Source organism: Danio aesculapii, chromosome 12 (genome assembly GCF_903798145.1).
Source record: "Danio aesculapii chromosome 12, fDanAes4.1, whole genome shotgun sequence".
NCBI lineage: Eukaryota > Metazoa > Chordata > Actinopteri > Cypriniformes > Danionidae > Danio > Danio aesculapii.
This window is the reverse complement of record NC_079446.1, coordinates 25,626,162-25,639,442: the sequence shown is the minus strand read 5'-3', so window position 1 is coordinate 25,639,442 and position 13,281 is coordinate 25,626,162. Positions and strand designations below refer to the sequence as shown.

Sequence of the window (13,281 nt, the reverse complement as noted above, 5' to 3'; positions counted from 1 at the left end):
ACAAGATTGTCTCAGTTTCAGTGCAGTTTAATCTGTTTTGCTTATTTCATTTCTAACCTACTCCCAAACTGCATGTTAAACTCCAACCATGAGTAATGTCTTATGCTGTTTGTACCTTAAAGAGACAAAAGCGACGAGGATTGAACTTGTCTTTGCCCTTTCGGTCCTCAAGGGACAGGAACTTGACGAGCTGGTTGATGAACGTAGGATCTGTAAAATGGTCATTGATAATAGCTTCCCTCTGAAACAAATAAATAAATACTAAATTAGTTAATTAAAAACACAGTTTCTTTGGTCCAAACGCTATCAAATGCAAACAACAAATGCTACTAAAATATGCTCAACGTGCCATAATACTATTGAAAACTGAGTCATCCTGGAAGCAAGTCTAGACTCTAAGCTACACCGTAATTTTTATAAAATATTGGCTTTGTGTGATGATATGACTAAAATAAATGTCAAAATGGCCACAAAACTGTTTTAATTCAAATGAGTAGAAGATTGGACCCGACAACTTGAAAATTCTGTCATCAGTATTTGTTTTTCATACTATGGATGTCAATGGTTACTGGTTTTCAACATTCTTCAAACTATCTTCTTTTGTGTTCAACGGAATAAAATACTTAAACTACTTTGGAACAAGTTAAGGATGAATAAATGATGAGAATTTTCATTTCATCCCTTTAACCAAGTACAGTTGAGATCTGTTAAAGTATACCTCACTCATGGTGTCAGGAGCGAGATCTTTGGGCTGCTCTGCTGCTGGAGCGTACACCATCAACTTCCTGTAAGCAGAGAAACAAGAAAGTGTGTACTAAAATCTTCTGGCACAGAGTTAAAGTGAATAGTACAGTGATCAGAGGCATAGAGTGTTTACTTTGGCCAAGAGTAGTAGCCCCAGTGGGTCTTTTCTACAAAGCAGAAAGAATCCCAGTCCTGCTGGGAGTTCGGCAGGCTTTCACTGTGGTACTGCAGCCAGTCGTTCCCTGGCCGGTCCCCTGCCTCCAGCCCCTCCGGCTCAGTTACCCCACCTGCACCACAGCACAAGTGTAATTAGCTTCTGAAACTTTACAGATGGACCAACAGATGGATGTGAGGAGTAATTTAATAGTCTCCTCATTTAATAGTATTTATTTCAATGCAAAGTAATGTTTACTCACTTATATCACAGGGATGAACAGGTATTTTCTTGCGTGGTCTCTTCAGCTGTTTCAGTATGCCTGCAACTGCAGCGATCGCCATCTATATATTTGTGAGCATTGGAAAAAAGCGTTAACATACACAGAGTTTTTAAATATACTTTTAAACACACTTTGTGCACATACTATCATTCAAAGGTTTTGGGTCAGTAAATAGATTTTGAAAATTAAGTAATTTATATTGAGGAAAGATGCTTTAAATTGACCAAAAGTGGCCATAAAGACATGTAAAATGATTTATATACTGTACTTTATTAATAATAAACATTACTTTTATAGCACCTTTAAAAGTAGCATCTCGAAGCGCTTGACATACATCTGAAAATTTAAAGTTAAAAGATGCACACAAATAATACAGTCATAAAAACTAGCTAACAATACAAAAGCCAGAATAGTATTATAGCTCTTATTTATCACATCACATTAATATATATGTCATCATAAAAACTCCATATATATACACATGACATAAAAGCAATTTTTTTATATACTATACTATTATAAATAATTTAATATACTAATATACTCATTTTAAGACCTGTTCTACTGAATTTTTAACTCTACTTAAGAAAAATATATAAATAAATGCATCATGCTTCACTAAAAAAAAGTAGCCTGGCTCCTAATAACACTCCAAAACGCTTTCTTTTGGAGTCTAATTATAACCTAAGTATTTTAAGAAATTTAAATTACTAACACTGAAAATGCAACACTTTCAACACAAATTACATGTTTATAATACATCAAAACCTTTCATTTGAATAGTGGTAATATAACAGATGTTTATGGGTCGCACGACATAGGCGGATTTAATATATATAATAGGGTCGCACTATACATAATCATAACAAATATATAATATATCAAATATAAATACAAATACAAACATGATATAATAATATATAATAATTATATATTTTATAATAAAAATAATAATAATTTTGATTAAGCTATTAAGAATTACCAGATTTTATCCCAAACTAAAAAAAATATCTAAAAAAAGTAGCTAACATTTATACATATATAAATAAAAAAAATAATAGCATGCACATAAAAATTAATCGCCCCTTTGATTTGTTTTAGACTAATATACTTTAGACTAATATACTCACTAATATACTCAAGTTATGAGAAAAAGAAAAAAAAACTGTACTTTTTTGTGGATGGGTTGCAGGTCGCACGACAATGGGGGATTTAATATAAATAAATAAATAAATAAATAAATAAATAATATATATATATATATATATATATATATATATATATATATATATATATATATATATATATATATATATATATATATATATATATACACATACATACACAAATACAAACATAATAATATAATAATGATATAATTTTAATAATAATAATAATTATATATCATAGTTATATATTTAATAATAAAATAATAATTTTGATTAAGCTATTAGAATTTCCAGATTTCATTCCAAATTAAGAAAATATTTGTAAAAATAGTAGCTGACAGTTAGATATATAAGAAAAAACAACAACATGCCAATAAAAAATCATCTGCTTTTTCATTTCAAGTCATTTCTGCTTTTCATCTGGTGATTACGACAGATCAATTTTACGGCACCATGTTTAACTTTTCATCTTTTCTGCACTCATGTACATTAAAAATAAATACAGGTCACGACTGAATGTGGAGGATGATATCTGAGTGGCAGACTCCAAAATTAAACCCAGAATGGGCCTCGAGTGCACAACATTTGTATATTTTTACACATCTCCGAAGATAGTGGGGGGTCGCGAGGCACTAGCATTGTTATTTCATGGGAACAAACACCACATAACTGTGCACCCTATAAAACTACCAAAACAGCAACATTCCACCAACCTTGCGAACAACGAGTGCATCGTGGTTGAGGCTCTGTACAAAGAAGAATACAGCAGGAGCCGGGAGCGGATAGTCATCTCTCAGCAGCAGAGACAAGAAACCGATAGTAATGTGCTCAAATTTCCAAGGTCTGATGACACAAATCAGAATAATCACAAATTATTGATGCTTTCAAAAGTTTAGTTTTAGTAAAAACAATCAGTGTGACACTTACAGGTCCCTGTCATCTAGGCATTCCAACAGATCTCTCACAAGCTTTTCATATTTCCTGGAAACCCAAACAGCAAAGATTCACCACACCATGTTAAATGAGAAGTAAATGTTGAGTGTGTTTGTGTGGCACTTACTGCTCTGCCTCGCGGTTTTTGTCTTGTTGAAGAGTCAGACCCTGCTCCATCTCCTGGTCTGTGGGAGTACCCATGTGTGGAGTGGGTTGGCTTGAATTGGTGATGCTCCGGCCTAGAAAAACTGCATTCTCAGGTACCTACAGATTCATCCAAAGAGAACCCGTGTCTTACAGCATTACACATGGCAGTCAAAAAAGGTCCTTTTTTTTTTGGCAGCAACAAAGAGTATGAATTTCAGCTCCCACAGAAATCCCCTTGCCTTGAAATATTTCACCCTCACTAAAAAATTACACACTACTGATATAACAGGATTTCAATGAACAAATAATAATTGTTGACACATAAATGGGTTAGTTGACCTGAACATAAAAACTATGTCATTATGTTTTTGTACGTTCCTTTGGGTTAAAAAAAACGATTAAAAAGAATTCAATATAGAATTACAGAATACAATAGAATGATCTAATGCAAGACATGCAATACTACAAGTGTTCTGGGGATATACAATAGGTTTTAGTGAAACAACAAAACAACAACTAATTCCAACTTGTTTGTCAACCACAAATTCATGAAACTTCATTAGTCCAGAAATTCATTTGTACGTTCCTTAAAAAAGCACACAAGCAAATTCTTAAAGTCCCCAAGAAATCAAAACTAACCATATGATTTTGTCAGCTCACATTGCTAGTTTTGTGGTGAACAATTCATTTGTGCATGTCATTAGGAAAAATGTATTTTTATTACTTTTGTCTATTATTCTTTTCATTAAACAATTGTATTTGTATTGCTTAAAGGTGATATATTAACCAAACTTCTTCTCGAGTGTGATATGCCTTGCATATTAATGAAGCATTTTTGCTGAAGTAGATGAAGCTGATAGAAATGCAAAGGCCTGATTGTCTAAAATTAAATTGAGCTCTGCAGCGAAACTTCCTGTGAGCGGAGATGGGTTGAACATGAACAGAATTTTTGCAGTTGAGAAGTCTTGTGCTGTTTATGTAGCGCAGAGAATTAGAAGAAAAAGAGGATGTATGTATGGGTGCGGCCAGTGGAGGACTGGGGAATGATTGACAATTGACGAATTCTACTAAACTCCACCTGTTAATATCAGCTGCGTATAAAAGCTCGAATCAGGAAATGAAAGTTGTTGCGCACCTCCTGAATGTAACTTTTGCATTGCATTGAGGATACAAGAATTCTGTGAATTGATTTATTCATTTGTATCCAATAAATTACTAATATGTTTGAGATTAAAGAAAACCCTGACCTTTTTAATTAAACACGCATGGAATTTATACAGTTTTCCAACAATACAATAAGTAATAAATAAATATTTAATAAATAAGTATTTAACAATTTAATAATTTTTAATGAACTTATTACAGTAAAAACAAAACAATCTAATTTGTAACAGAATTACACTGGTTTTTGCCTTGATTTGCTCACCGATGTCTTCTGCATAGTCCTCTATCCGTTGAGTGACAGTATTTACACTTTTAAAAATCTGATTCATTTACAACATTTAATTAAAACATTTAATTTTAGTTTGCTTTTTTTGTAGCTCAGCAATAAAACAAAAAAGGTTACGTCAAATTAGAAATTACAATCTCTGTGTTAAAGGCAATCGCACCAACCTTCTCCATCTTATATTCACTCTCCTCTCAAATGGGATGGTGGGCCAAATCAAAGGTTACAGTGGGCCAATTTTCCCACTGTAAAATTGCATCTCAGCTCTAGGAACTGCTTCACAATATGGGATGGTGGGCCAAATCAAAGGTTACAGTGGGCCAATTTTCCCACTGTAAAATTGCATCTCAGCTCTAGGAACTGCTTCACAATATGGAAAAAAATAACAGTCGCAGCTTCAGGTTTATGTGGACTTTAAATCAAGATTAATAAACATTAAAAAAAAAAACAATCTCTATTACAGTATCAATGTAGTTTCAATGTAGATTACATTTTTTACAAGTACAAACTAAAACTCTGGTTTTCAAATAAATGTGAGAATAAAAGTTGCTAAATCACTTTGTTCTATTGTAAAAAATGTTTTCAGGAATTCTCTCCCTTTTTTTTTGTGAACTAATCTGAGGTCAATTTTGTTATTGTTTTCTACCGACCATATTCTATAATCTCCAGCACACCTGAAATATGCAACGAGCGTCACATAGGACCAATTTCTGATACTTTTTTAAACAACGTTGGGGTGAGTAAATTATGACTTTTCATTTCTCGTTGAACAATATTAATGTCACACCGTAGTGGCACAATTCCCAAGTTAAAATACAAAACTTGTGAATTTGCTCACAGTGAAATCGATGCCGATTGTCTCGTACTGACGGTGAACTTTGTCTGCAAGGTCGTCGAAGAGTCTGACAATGGAGGGCTTCTCTAGGGACATGGCAGAGCTGAGGCCTGAGCGCACAATGGCTGGCCACGTCTGAGCGATGCAGTCCCAGTCATGCAGGTTAGCAAGGCACACCCCACAATGGTTTCCAAGCAAGCAATACAGCGCCCCCTAAAGCACAACAGAATAAAAACTACTATTAAATCAAATAAATACTATAGGTTCTAATGATAAAACGTATAGAAATTTCTAAATTACAGACCTTGAACTGTTGCTGTGTGACATCAGTGCGTGTGGGCTCCAATAACTCCAGAACACGTGGAGTAATGTCTCTGCAGCAGAAGTTATAAGTCCCCAAAGCTGTAAATAACACATTTTGGGCCTTGCTGCGGACCTATGAGGGTCAAAAAAGTCATAAATATACATAAAACGAATTGGGTCATTTTAATAAACAAATTGTTGAATGTGGAATTAAACCTGGCTGTAAGTGCTGGTAGAAAGACGCAAGAGATCCCTCAACAGGTCCTGATGAACAGTCTTGTATTCACACCCCTCGACCAACAACTTTCTCATCTAAAAAATGATGGAAAACCTTCTTGTTAGGTTGCTGTAATGTACCACACTGGCTGGCAAAATGCAGGAGATTTGCTAATCAACAAGAAGTTCTTTTTACACACTTTTGTGTACTATATTGGCTACAAACTTCTCCTACCATCTCCCTATTATCGCATATCTATTTTGTGCGATCACAAAAGCTTTTGTGCTAGGCTTTAGAAGTGGCTTCTACCTCATGCTGAAGAAGAACTCTGTCGATCAGAAGAGCTCGGATGTGCTGTTTCTTCCCATGAAGCTGAAGAGAATAACAAGGTTCATAAGACAATTACACATTACAAAAATAAAATGCCAAAGGAGATTTCTCAAGTCCAACTACACACCCTATTTTCCATCGACTTCTTCACAAGAGTAAAACTCTTCCAGCGAGAGTCAAACTCATGTTTGTGGGAACCTTTGAAGTGCATCAAGTCACTGATGATCTGAGGAAGAAAAACAACTGTTAGACCTGGAAAGTTGAATAGCTAGTATTACATGGATCACTGAAATCTTTGATTTTGGTCAGTTACAACATTCAAAGGTATGTTATTCACAGATAACAACCACTGGAACTAATAGCACAGGCTCATCTGAGTACTTCAAATTATCTCAACTGATAGTGAATCCATATTTACTTTATACTTGTCTCTCACACCTGTTTTTGACTATTTGGTGGCATCTTGTCACAGAATAAGGTTACAACCAGTGCTTAATATGAGCCGGATCCTGTTCTGAAAACATCAGATATTCGTGTTTAATTTATTTTAATGGATCCGGCATTAAATTGAGCATGGTAAATACCTATGTGTGTGTGTGTGTGTGTGTGTGAGAGAGAGAGAGAGAGAGAGAGCGAGAGAGAGAGAGAGAGAGAGAGAGAAAGAATGTGAATGAGCGCAAGACGGTGCAAGCTGTGTGGATTGTGTGTTATAAGCACTCTCATTGGTTGGTGATTGGCCACAGTGAGCAGCGAAAACAAATAATAGCATAGTGGCCAACCTAAATGATAATTGTATTTTCAAAAAGGTAAAGAGGCAGTGAAACATATTTTCCTATTTTAAAACCACGAGTAAATCTGATAATGAGCCTTATCAAACGAGAGCTTGAGAAGATGAAACTGCGTGAATGGATCAGGATAGCGGGAGACAGAAGCAAAGCGATCTCAAGTCAGCCTGAAAACATTACAGAAGAGCTAACTGAGGGCTTTTCTTAAAGATTAGACAGAGTGAGTCATTTAATTATTATTTTTTCACTTGCCATGTAATAGTGTAGTGAACTCAATAGTGTTTGTTCATACGATTTACATTTATAGCTACATGTTTTTATTATCCATGACTGACCTGTAACGTTTTATGGCACAGAATAATTAAAGACTGTTCAGAAATGCGATGCTCTTTTTTTGCACTGTCACCATTTAATGACGTCATGTTCCGGGAAAACTGAAATTGTTTGGTGGACGTTGATCACGATAACTTTTATTTCTGGTTTTGTTCCGGGAGTTATTCATTTACAAATAAAGCACTGGTTACAACATAGGTTAGTTAGTATATGTTTCAATCAGTTGTTCAAAGCTGTCAGCTTTGCATTTAAGTAAAAATGAACTATAAAACTAGAACTATAAAACTATTATGGCTTAGAAAAATATTTTGTATTTAGAACAATATTTTCTAATTCTTATGTTTTGTGGCAAGTAGCCGTGTAATAAGCAGGACAAAGTAAATCTAGGTGGTTGTTTCCGCAGAATAAAGCTCTTCAGATAAGACTAAATCCTGTTAAGCCAGTCTGGTTTTATTATGCATTAATAACCACCTGGATGTACTTTATCCCTTACATAACTGATATATGATCCATCGGCAATAGATGTGATCCATTTATTTTGCTCAAATATCAACTGCGCACATTCACCTTGATAATGGCAAATAGAGATTTGGTGTCATCCTCTGAGTGCTCCAGAATGTAATCTACAGAAGAGAATTAAAAGTTGCATTGGTGTGAATGTATAAAGAATGAAAGTGTGTGAAGTTAGATACTATAAATGAAAAGCACTTACGAAGCAACTGTCTCATCACTTTGCAGACAGCCTCACGGTAGTTCTCTCTAGACTGATCTATGGAAAAATCAGCAATGTCTTATAAGCTGTAAGGCTGGTATCCTCTTCCCTATCATCATGATACACAACACATCGCTCTACCTGCACATTCATCACAACAACTTGAAATGGGCTTTATAAGTATAGTTTCGCTTTTTCTGTTGTGACTTACCATAGTCAACACCAATGTACAGCTTTGTTTCCTCTAAATTAACCATGCTGGGCACACTGCACAGAAGAGAATAAAGAAGAAACTAAACGTTCACACTAAAACACCATTTATCAAAAGTTCGGAGGTCAGTTTCATTCGATCAAGCTGCATTTAATTGATCAAAAAGACAGTAAAAACACTGTTAAATGATAAATGACTGATGATTTTCTTGAAATCAATCTAAGGACATGTTCACACTTTGATGATTTTGGTTCAGTTGCTTTTAAAAAATGATGTATTTAGTTTCTGAGCATTCACACTGGCATTTAACAGTGAACCTAAAGGCATAAAGAGAAGTTTAACTTATCAGTTTATTACATTTATTTTGAAACAGAACTTACAAAGCATTAAAACAATTGACTTTTTAAAGAGGTCAAATCAATGAAAGATTTGCTGTGATGAGACATTTTCCTTGCTGCTCATTTTGTTTTGGATAGATCACTCTTTCCACATTGTGATTTGTTGTGCTGATGTGTTGTGCTGCTTGAAATGAGTTTTTTTGTTGTTGTAGTTGCTAGATAAGATGTTTTTCTGGGATCTACTGATGTTCAGAAAGTTTAGAAAAACAGCATTTGTTTTAAACAAAAAATGTTGGTAGAATCATTGTCTTTACTGCTTTTTCTGATCAATTTAATGCGGCTTTGCTGAAAAAAATAAACTCATGGTTATAGGACTTACAGGCCAGTGACTGTAGACCCATCAAGAGGCGGCAGCATGCTTCCAGCACCCAGCAGACAGTGTTGGACTATACACAGACTCTGAAGAACATCATCTCTGTTTAAAGTGCAGAGTAATATCAGCTTTAGCAAAACAATACAGTACATCGTTAAAACAATCAGCCAAAATGTGAAGTTTTGAGCTCAGACCTGCTCATTTCTTGCTCTCCCTGTGCATATCTCTGCAGGCGCTGGAGCTCTGGCTGCAGAAGTAGGTCCAGAACATAAAACACGAAAGCAGTTTCCTCTGTGCTGGGCACGTGCCACCGAATCTCCAGGTTCCAAAGGTCCCCTGGACGACCCCAGTCCTGCGAAATAAATGATGCATTAAATAAAAAAAGAATTCATGGGATCACAGGATATTGCTCCTTTGTATCCACTAAAGCCCTGTTTAAACTGGTATTTGGCATGTTAGTCAAGATGAATTATGATTACTTATGTTCAGAAGTCATTGATATCCTTTCCTCTTATTACGTCACACTATATATCACTTTTAAATGAAGCATGATGTATGAATACTACTGAATAAACAAGCTCATGTTATTTGTATTACATGCAAACAGGAAATCAAAGACAAAATGGATTTGGATATCAATTGCATTCCATGTTTTGCTACAATGCAGCAATACCACAACATGTCCTATGATGACCTCATGTAAGGTCACTAAGCTAAAAGTGGGTTATTTTTAGTGTTCATTTGAATGCATTTTTCTCACGTCAGCACTTACACTATGAAAACAATCGAGCTACAAGAATATTTAACCACCTTGAAACGGGGACAGGCTCAAAATGTTAAGACCCTGTTTATATTTGTGATCAGATTGACAAAAACACATTTTAATAACAGCTGTAAACGAGGCCAAATAAAAGTCTACATTTACATTGCACAAGTTTGCAGTACCTTAATTGGCAAGTACTCTTGCAGGGGTCTGCTGAAGCCACCAGGGACACTGCAGTAGTCTGTGGGGTAGATGAGTGCTGTGGAACGCAGGACATGATGTAGAAGGTTGCAGGCCAGACTGTAGCCTTGCTTACAACGCAAGCGCAGGGTCAGCTGTAAAGTCTGCACCAGCTGTGTGCGGTACGGGAGCAGCTTTTCCCCATCCACGCGAGTCACCTGAAGATTAGCGAGAGGCGTTGGCAGCGTGAGATACACAGTAATCAGTGTTAGTGTCTAACAGATGGCTTGTAAGGTGACTGATTTGAACCTTTTTGTGGGTAGTGACTCCATTATTGCTTCTACAGGAGTGAATACACAATAGAATAGAAACTGTATAGACCAATTCAAGTCCATTCAAAATTTATATCATGATTTACTCAATCACTGTCATTCCATGGTTTTATGTTTTTTTTCTTCTACAAAGTTTAAATAATATAATATAATATAATATAAGGGCTGCACTATATTAAAAAAATCTGACATTGTGATATTTTGATATATATTGAGATAATACAATTTTGTAAGGTGAGAATCATGTATAAAGAATATGCAAGAATAATTACAATAGTGCCAAGAAAAAAGTAAAATAAACAGTTTTTTATGGTTTTCCAGAGAGTCAAACAGTATTCAGATAAAGAAATTATATAATATATATATAATATAATATAATATACATTAATTTAATATAATGTGATATAATATAATAATATAATACAATATAATATAAATTTATATAATATAATATACATTTATTTAATATAATATAATATAATATAATATAATATAATATAGGTTCCCCAAAAAACAACAACTGCAGTGCTTCCCACAGGTTTGAAATATACTTGTGTATACTTGATAGCCGGACTGAAACACACCTTTTACCCACAGCACATAAATGGTCAACTATATGCAACAAACAAAAGAAATGTGATTTTTAACTACATTTTTATTTATTATGACACTGTTATACACCTTTTCTTTTCAATTGGTTAAAGTCATTTTAAAAAGGCTGATGAAATAAAAGAAATCCACTATTTCTCTTACTTTAGTGCTATTTAGGAGCCATGTGCACCCACTGACAGGTAAAGACTGCTCTCTCTCTCTCTCTCTCTCTCTCTCTCTCTCTCTCTCTCTCTCTCTCTCTCTCTCTCTCTCTCTCTCTCTCTCTCTCTCTCTCTCTCTCTCTCTCTCTCTCTCTCTCTCTCTCTCTCTCTCTCTCTCTCTCTCTCTCTCTCTCTCTCTCTCTCTCTCTCTCTCTCTCTCTCTCTCTCTCTCTCTCTCTCTCGTTGCTTTATTGGCTTGACATTTACAGTATTGCCAAAGCATTTTAGACATGTATAAAGTATGTACTATATTAACATCATTAAATTAATAAAACATACAGCAAATGAGAAATAACTATCAGAATTTTTTTTTTATAAAAAATAGACAGTATTGCTAAATTATAATTACTAGTATAAAAAAAAAAGTGTAGATTATTTAAATAAGTCAAATTAGTTGATTAGCCATTTCTAACAAATATTTCGCAGGCATTATAGATGTCATTTTGTTCTCTCCGTGTATATAGTAAAGTTTATCTAAGTCGTTTATTAAATCATTATCTCGTTTCTCTCGAGGGTGCAAAAATGCATGCAAATAACGGCAACTTTAAAAAGCTAAAGTAAAACCCGAATCCCGGACATTTTAGGAGATTCAGACACTACAGTCTGACGCATTTTGGCACGTCTCTGGGGGTCTCTGTAGAGCACATGAGATTGTCTGAGTGAGTGACAGATCACGCACACAGAACCAGCAGTAGGAAACAGAGCAAGAAAAGATTTTCCACTGGTTAATCAATCACGAATGTTTGGCTCGCTTGGACGGATACAAAAAAGTGTAATAGGATGATAAATAGTATCATTCATGAGTCATTACCAAATATATTTGGGCGGCCGTAAATATACCTGGGCCGCCCGCTCAAGTAAAGTCTATGTGTGGGAAGCACTGCACTATGAAACCTAAACAATTTGAATAACAACATTCAAATTTCTTACATTATGCAGAAAAAAGTCATGAAGGTTTTGAATGACATGAGTGCAAGTAAATGATGACAGCATTTTTCATTTTGGCTGAACTATCTCTTTAAGTCTGTTGCTAAACTGATGACTTTAAAATCTAATAAGCATAAAAACACACAGCATGCATTTTTTAGATCAATAATGTTCATGGTTGAATGAAAAAGCTTATCATTGTAATTTGCACTGCATTAAAGGATTGAATTATCTGCGCATTCATGAATAATACATATGATGCTGACTCCAAAGAATCACGGTACAAGGTATATAATAATGCCTACTATATAGAACAGCCTCAAAGTCAGTACAAAGCCTATGATGGGTAAGAATGCCTAATTAACATGATTGTGTGATGCAACTTCTCAGTTTAGAATATTTCATATGCAGTAGTGGTCTGTTCACCTCTGACAGCAGCTGTAGGTTCCAGAGCAGTTCTTTATCCAGTTCTTCCTCATTTGAAACATCTTCATCTATAAAAAAAAAAAACTCAAGTGAGGATGCTGACATGCTCTCAAGATAGCACAGAATGTGGTTTATTTTCTTGTACGCACTGGCAGTTAGATGAGTAATGGCGTTACAGCAGTGCGGTACAAACAGCCTGAGAGACTCAGCAGGGTGACACTGAAACAAAGCAGAGGAGAGTTGAATCAATGTGGTCTCGGAGTCCTGTTTGCCTGCACGCAATGGGAAAAGACACTACCTTAGAAGCCGCTCTGCACATGTCTGCCACCATTCTGCCTGCGACACGAGTCTCAAAGATGTTGGTGGTGGCGAAGTTGAAGACTTTTTCGAGAGCCACCTATAGGTAACAACACCTCATATGAGTCACCCACACACACACACTTTACTGAGGGAAGATCCTACAGAAATCCTTCTAACATAGTCCTCTTGAATTGAATGTGATTTGATGCTCAGGAAATTTATAATTT

The 13,281-nt window shown here is 35.1% G+C and overlaps 1 protein-coding gene across 2 annotated transcripts in view; it reads right to left on the bottom strand.

The window, feature by feature from the left end:
• psme4b (proteasome activator subunit 4b) overlaps nucleotides 1-13,281 on the bottom strand; it is a 63,166-nt gene that overhangs the window by 22,197 nt on the left and 27,688 nt on the right. For both annotated transcript variants that reach the window (XM_056469089.1, XM_056469090.1), the window contains 21 exons: nucleotides 13,053-13,151; nucleotides 12,904-12,973; nucleotides 12,755-12,822; nucleotides 10,260-10,475; nucleotides 9,509-9,666; nucleotides 9,321-9,416; nucleotides 8,604-8,659; nucleotides 8,393-8,449; nucleotides 8,248-8,303; nucleotides 6,690-6,788; nucleotides 6,542-6,604; nucleotides 6,232-6,327; nucleotides 6,017-6,148; nucleotides 5,716-5,925; nucleotides 3,411-3,547; nucleotides 3,278-3,331; nucleotides 3,064-3,193; nucleotides 1,161-1,242; nucleotides 878-1,031; nucleotides 719-785; nucleotides 116-241 (listed from right to left, as the gene is read on the bottom strand). In XM_056469089.1, the coding sequence (XP_056325064.1) occupies nucleotides 116-241; nucleotides 719-785; nucleotides 878-1,031; nucleotides 1,161-1,242; nucleotides 3,064-3,193; nucleotides 3,278-3,331; nucleotides 3,411-3,547; nucleotides 5,716-5,925; nucleotides 6,017-6,148; nucleotides 6,232-6,327; nucleotides 6,542-6,604; nucleotides 6,690-6,788; nucleotides 8,248-8,303; nucleotides 8,393-8,449; nucleotides 8,604-8,659; nucleotides 9,321-9,416; nucleotides 9,509-9,666; nucleotides 10,260-10,475; nucleotides 12,755-12,822; nucleotides 12,904-12,973; nucleotides 13,053-13,151 (2,226 nt within the window). The remainder of the gene's footprint in view (nucleotides 1-115; nucleotides 242-718; nucleotides 786-877; nucleotides 1,032-1,160; nucleotides 1,243-3,063; nucleotides 3,194-3,277; nucleotides 3,332-3,410; nucleotides 3,548-5,715; nucleotides 5,926-6,016; nucleotides 6,149-6,231; nucleotides 6,328-6,541; nucleotides 6,605-6,689; nucleotides 6,789-8,247; nucleotides 8,304-8,392; nucleotides 8,450-8,603; nucleotides 8,660-9,320; nucleotides 9,417-9,508; nucleotides 9,667-10,259; nucleotides 10,476-12,754; nucleotides 12,823-12,903; nucleotides 12,974-13,052; nucleotides 13,152-13,281) is intronic.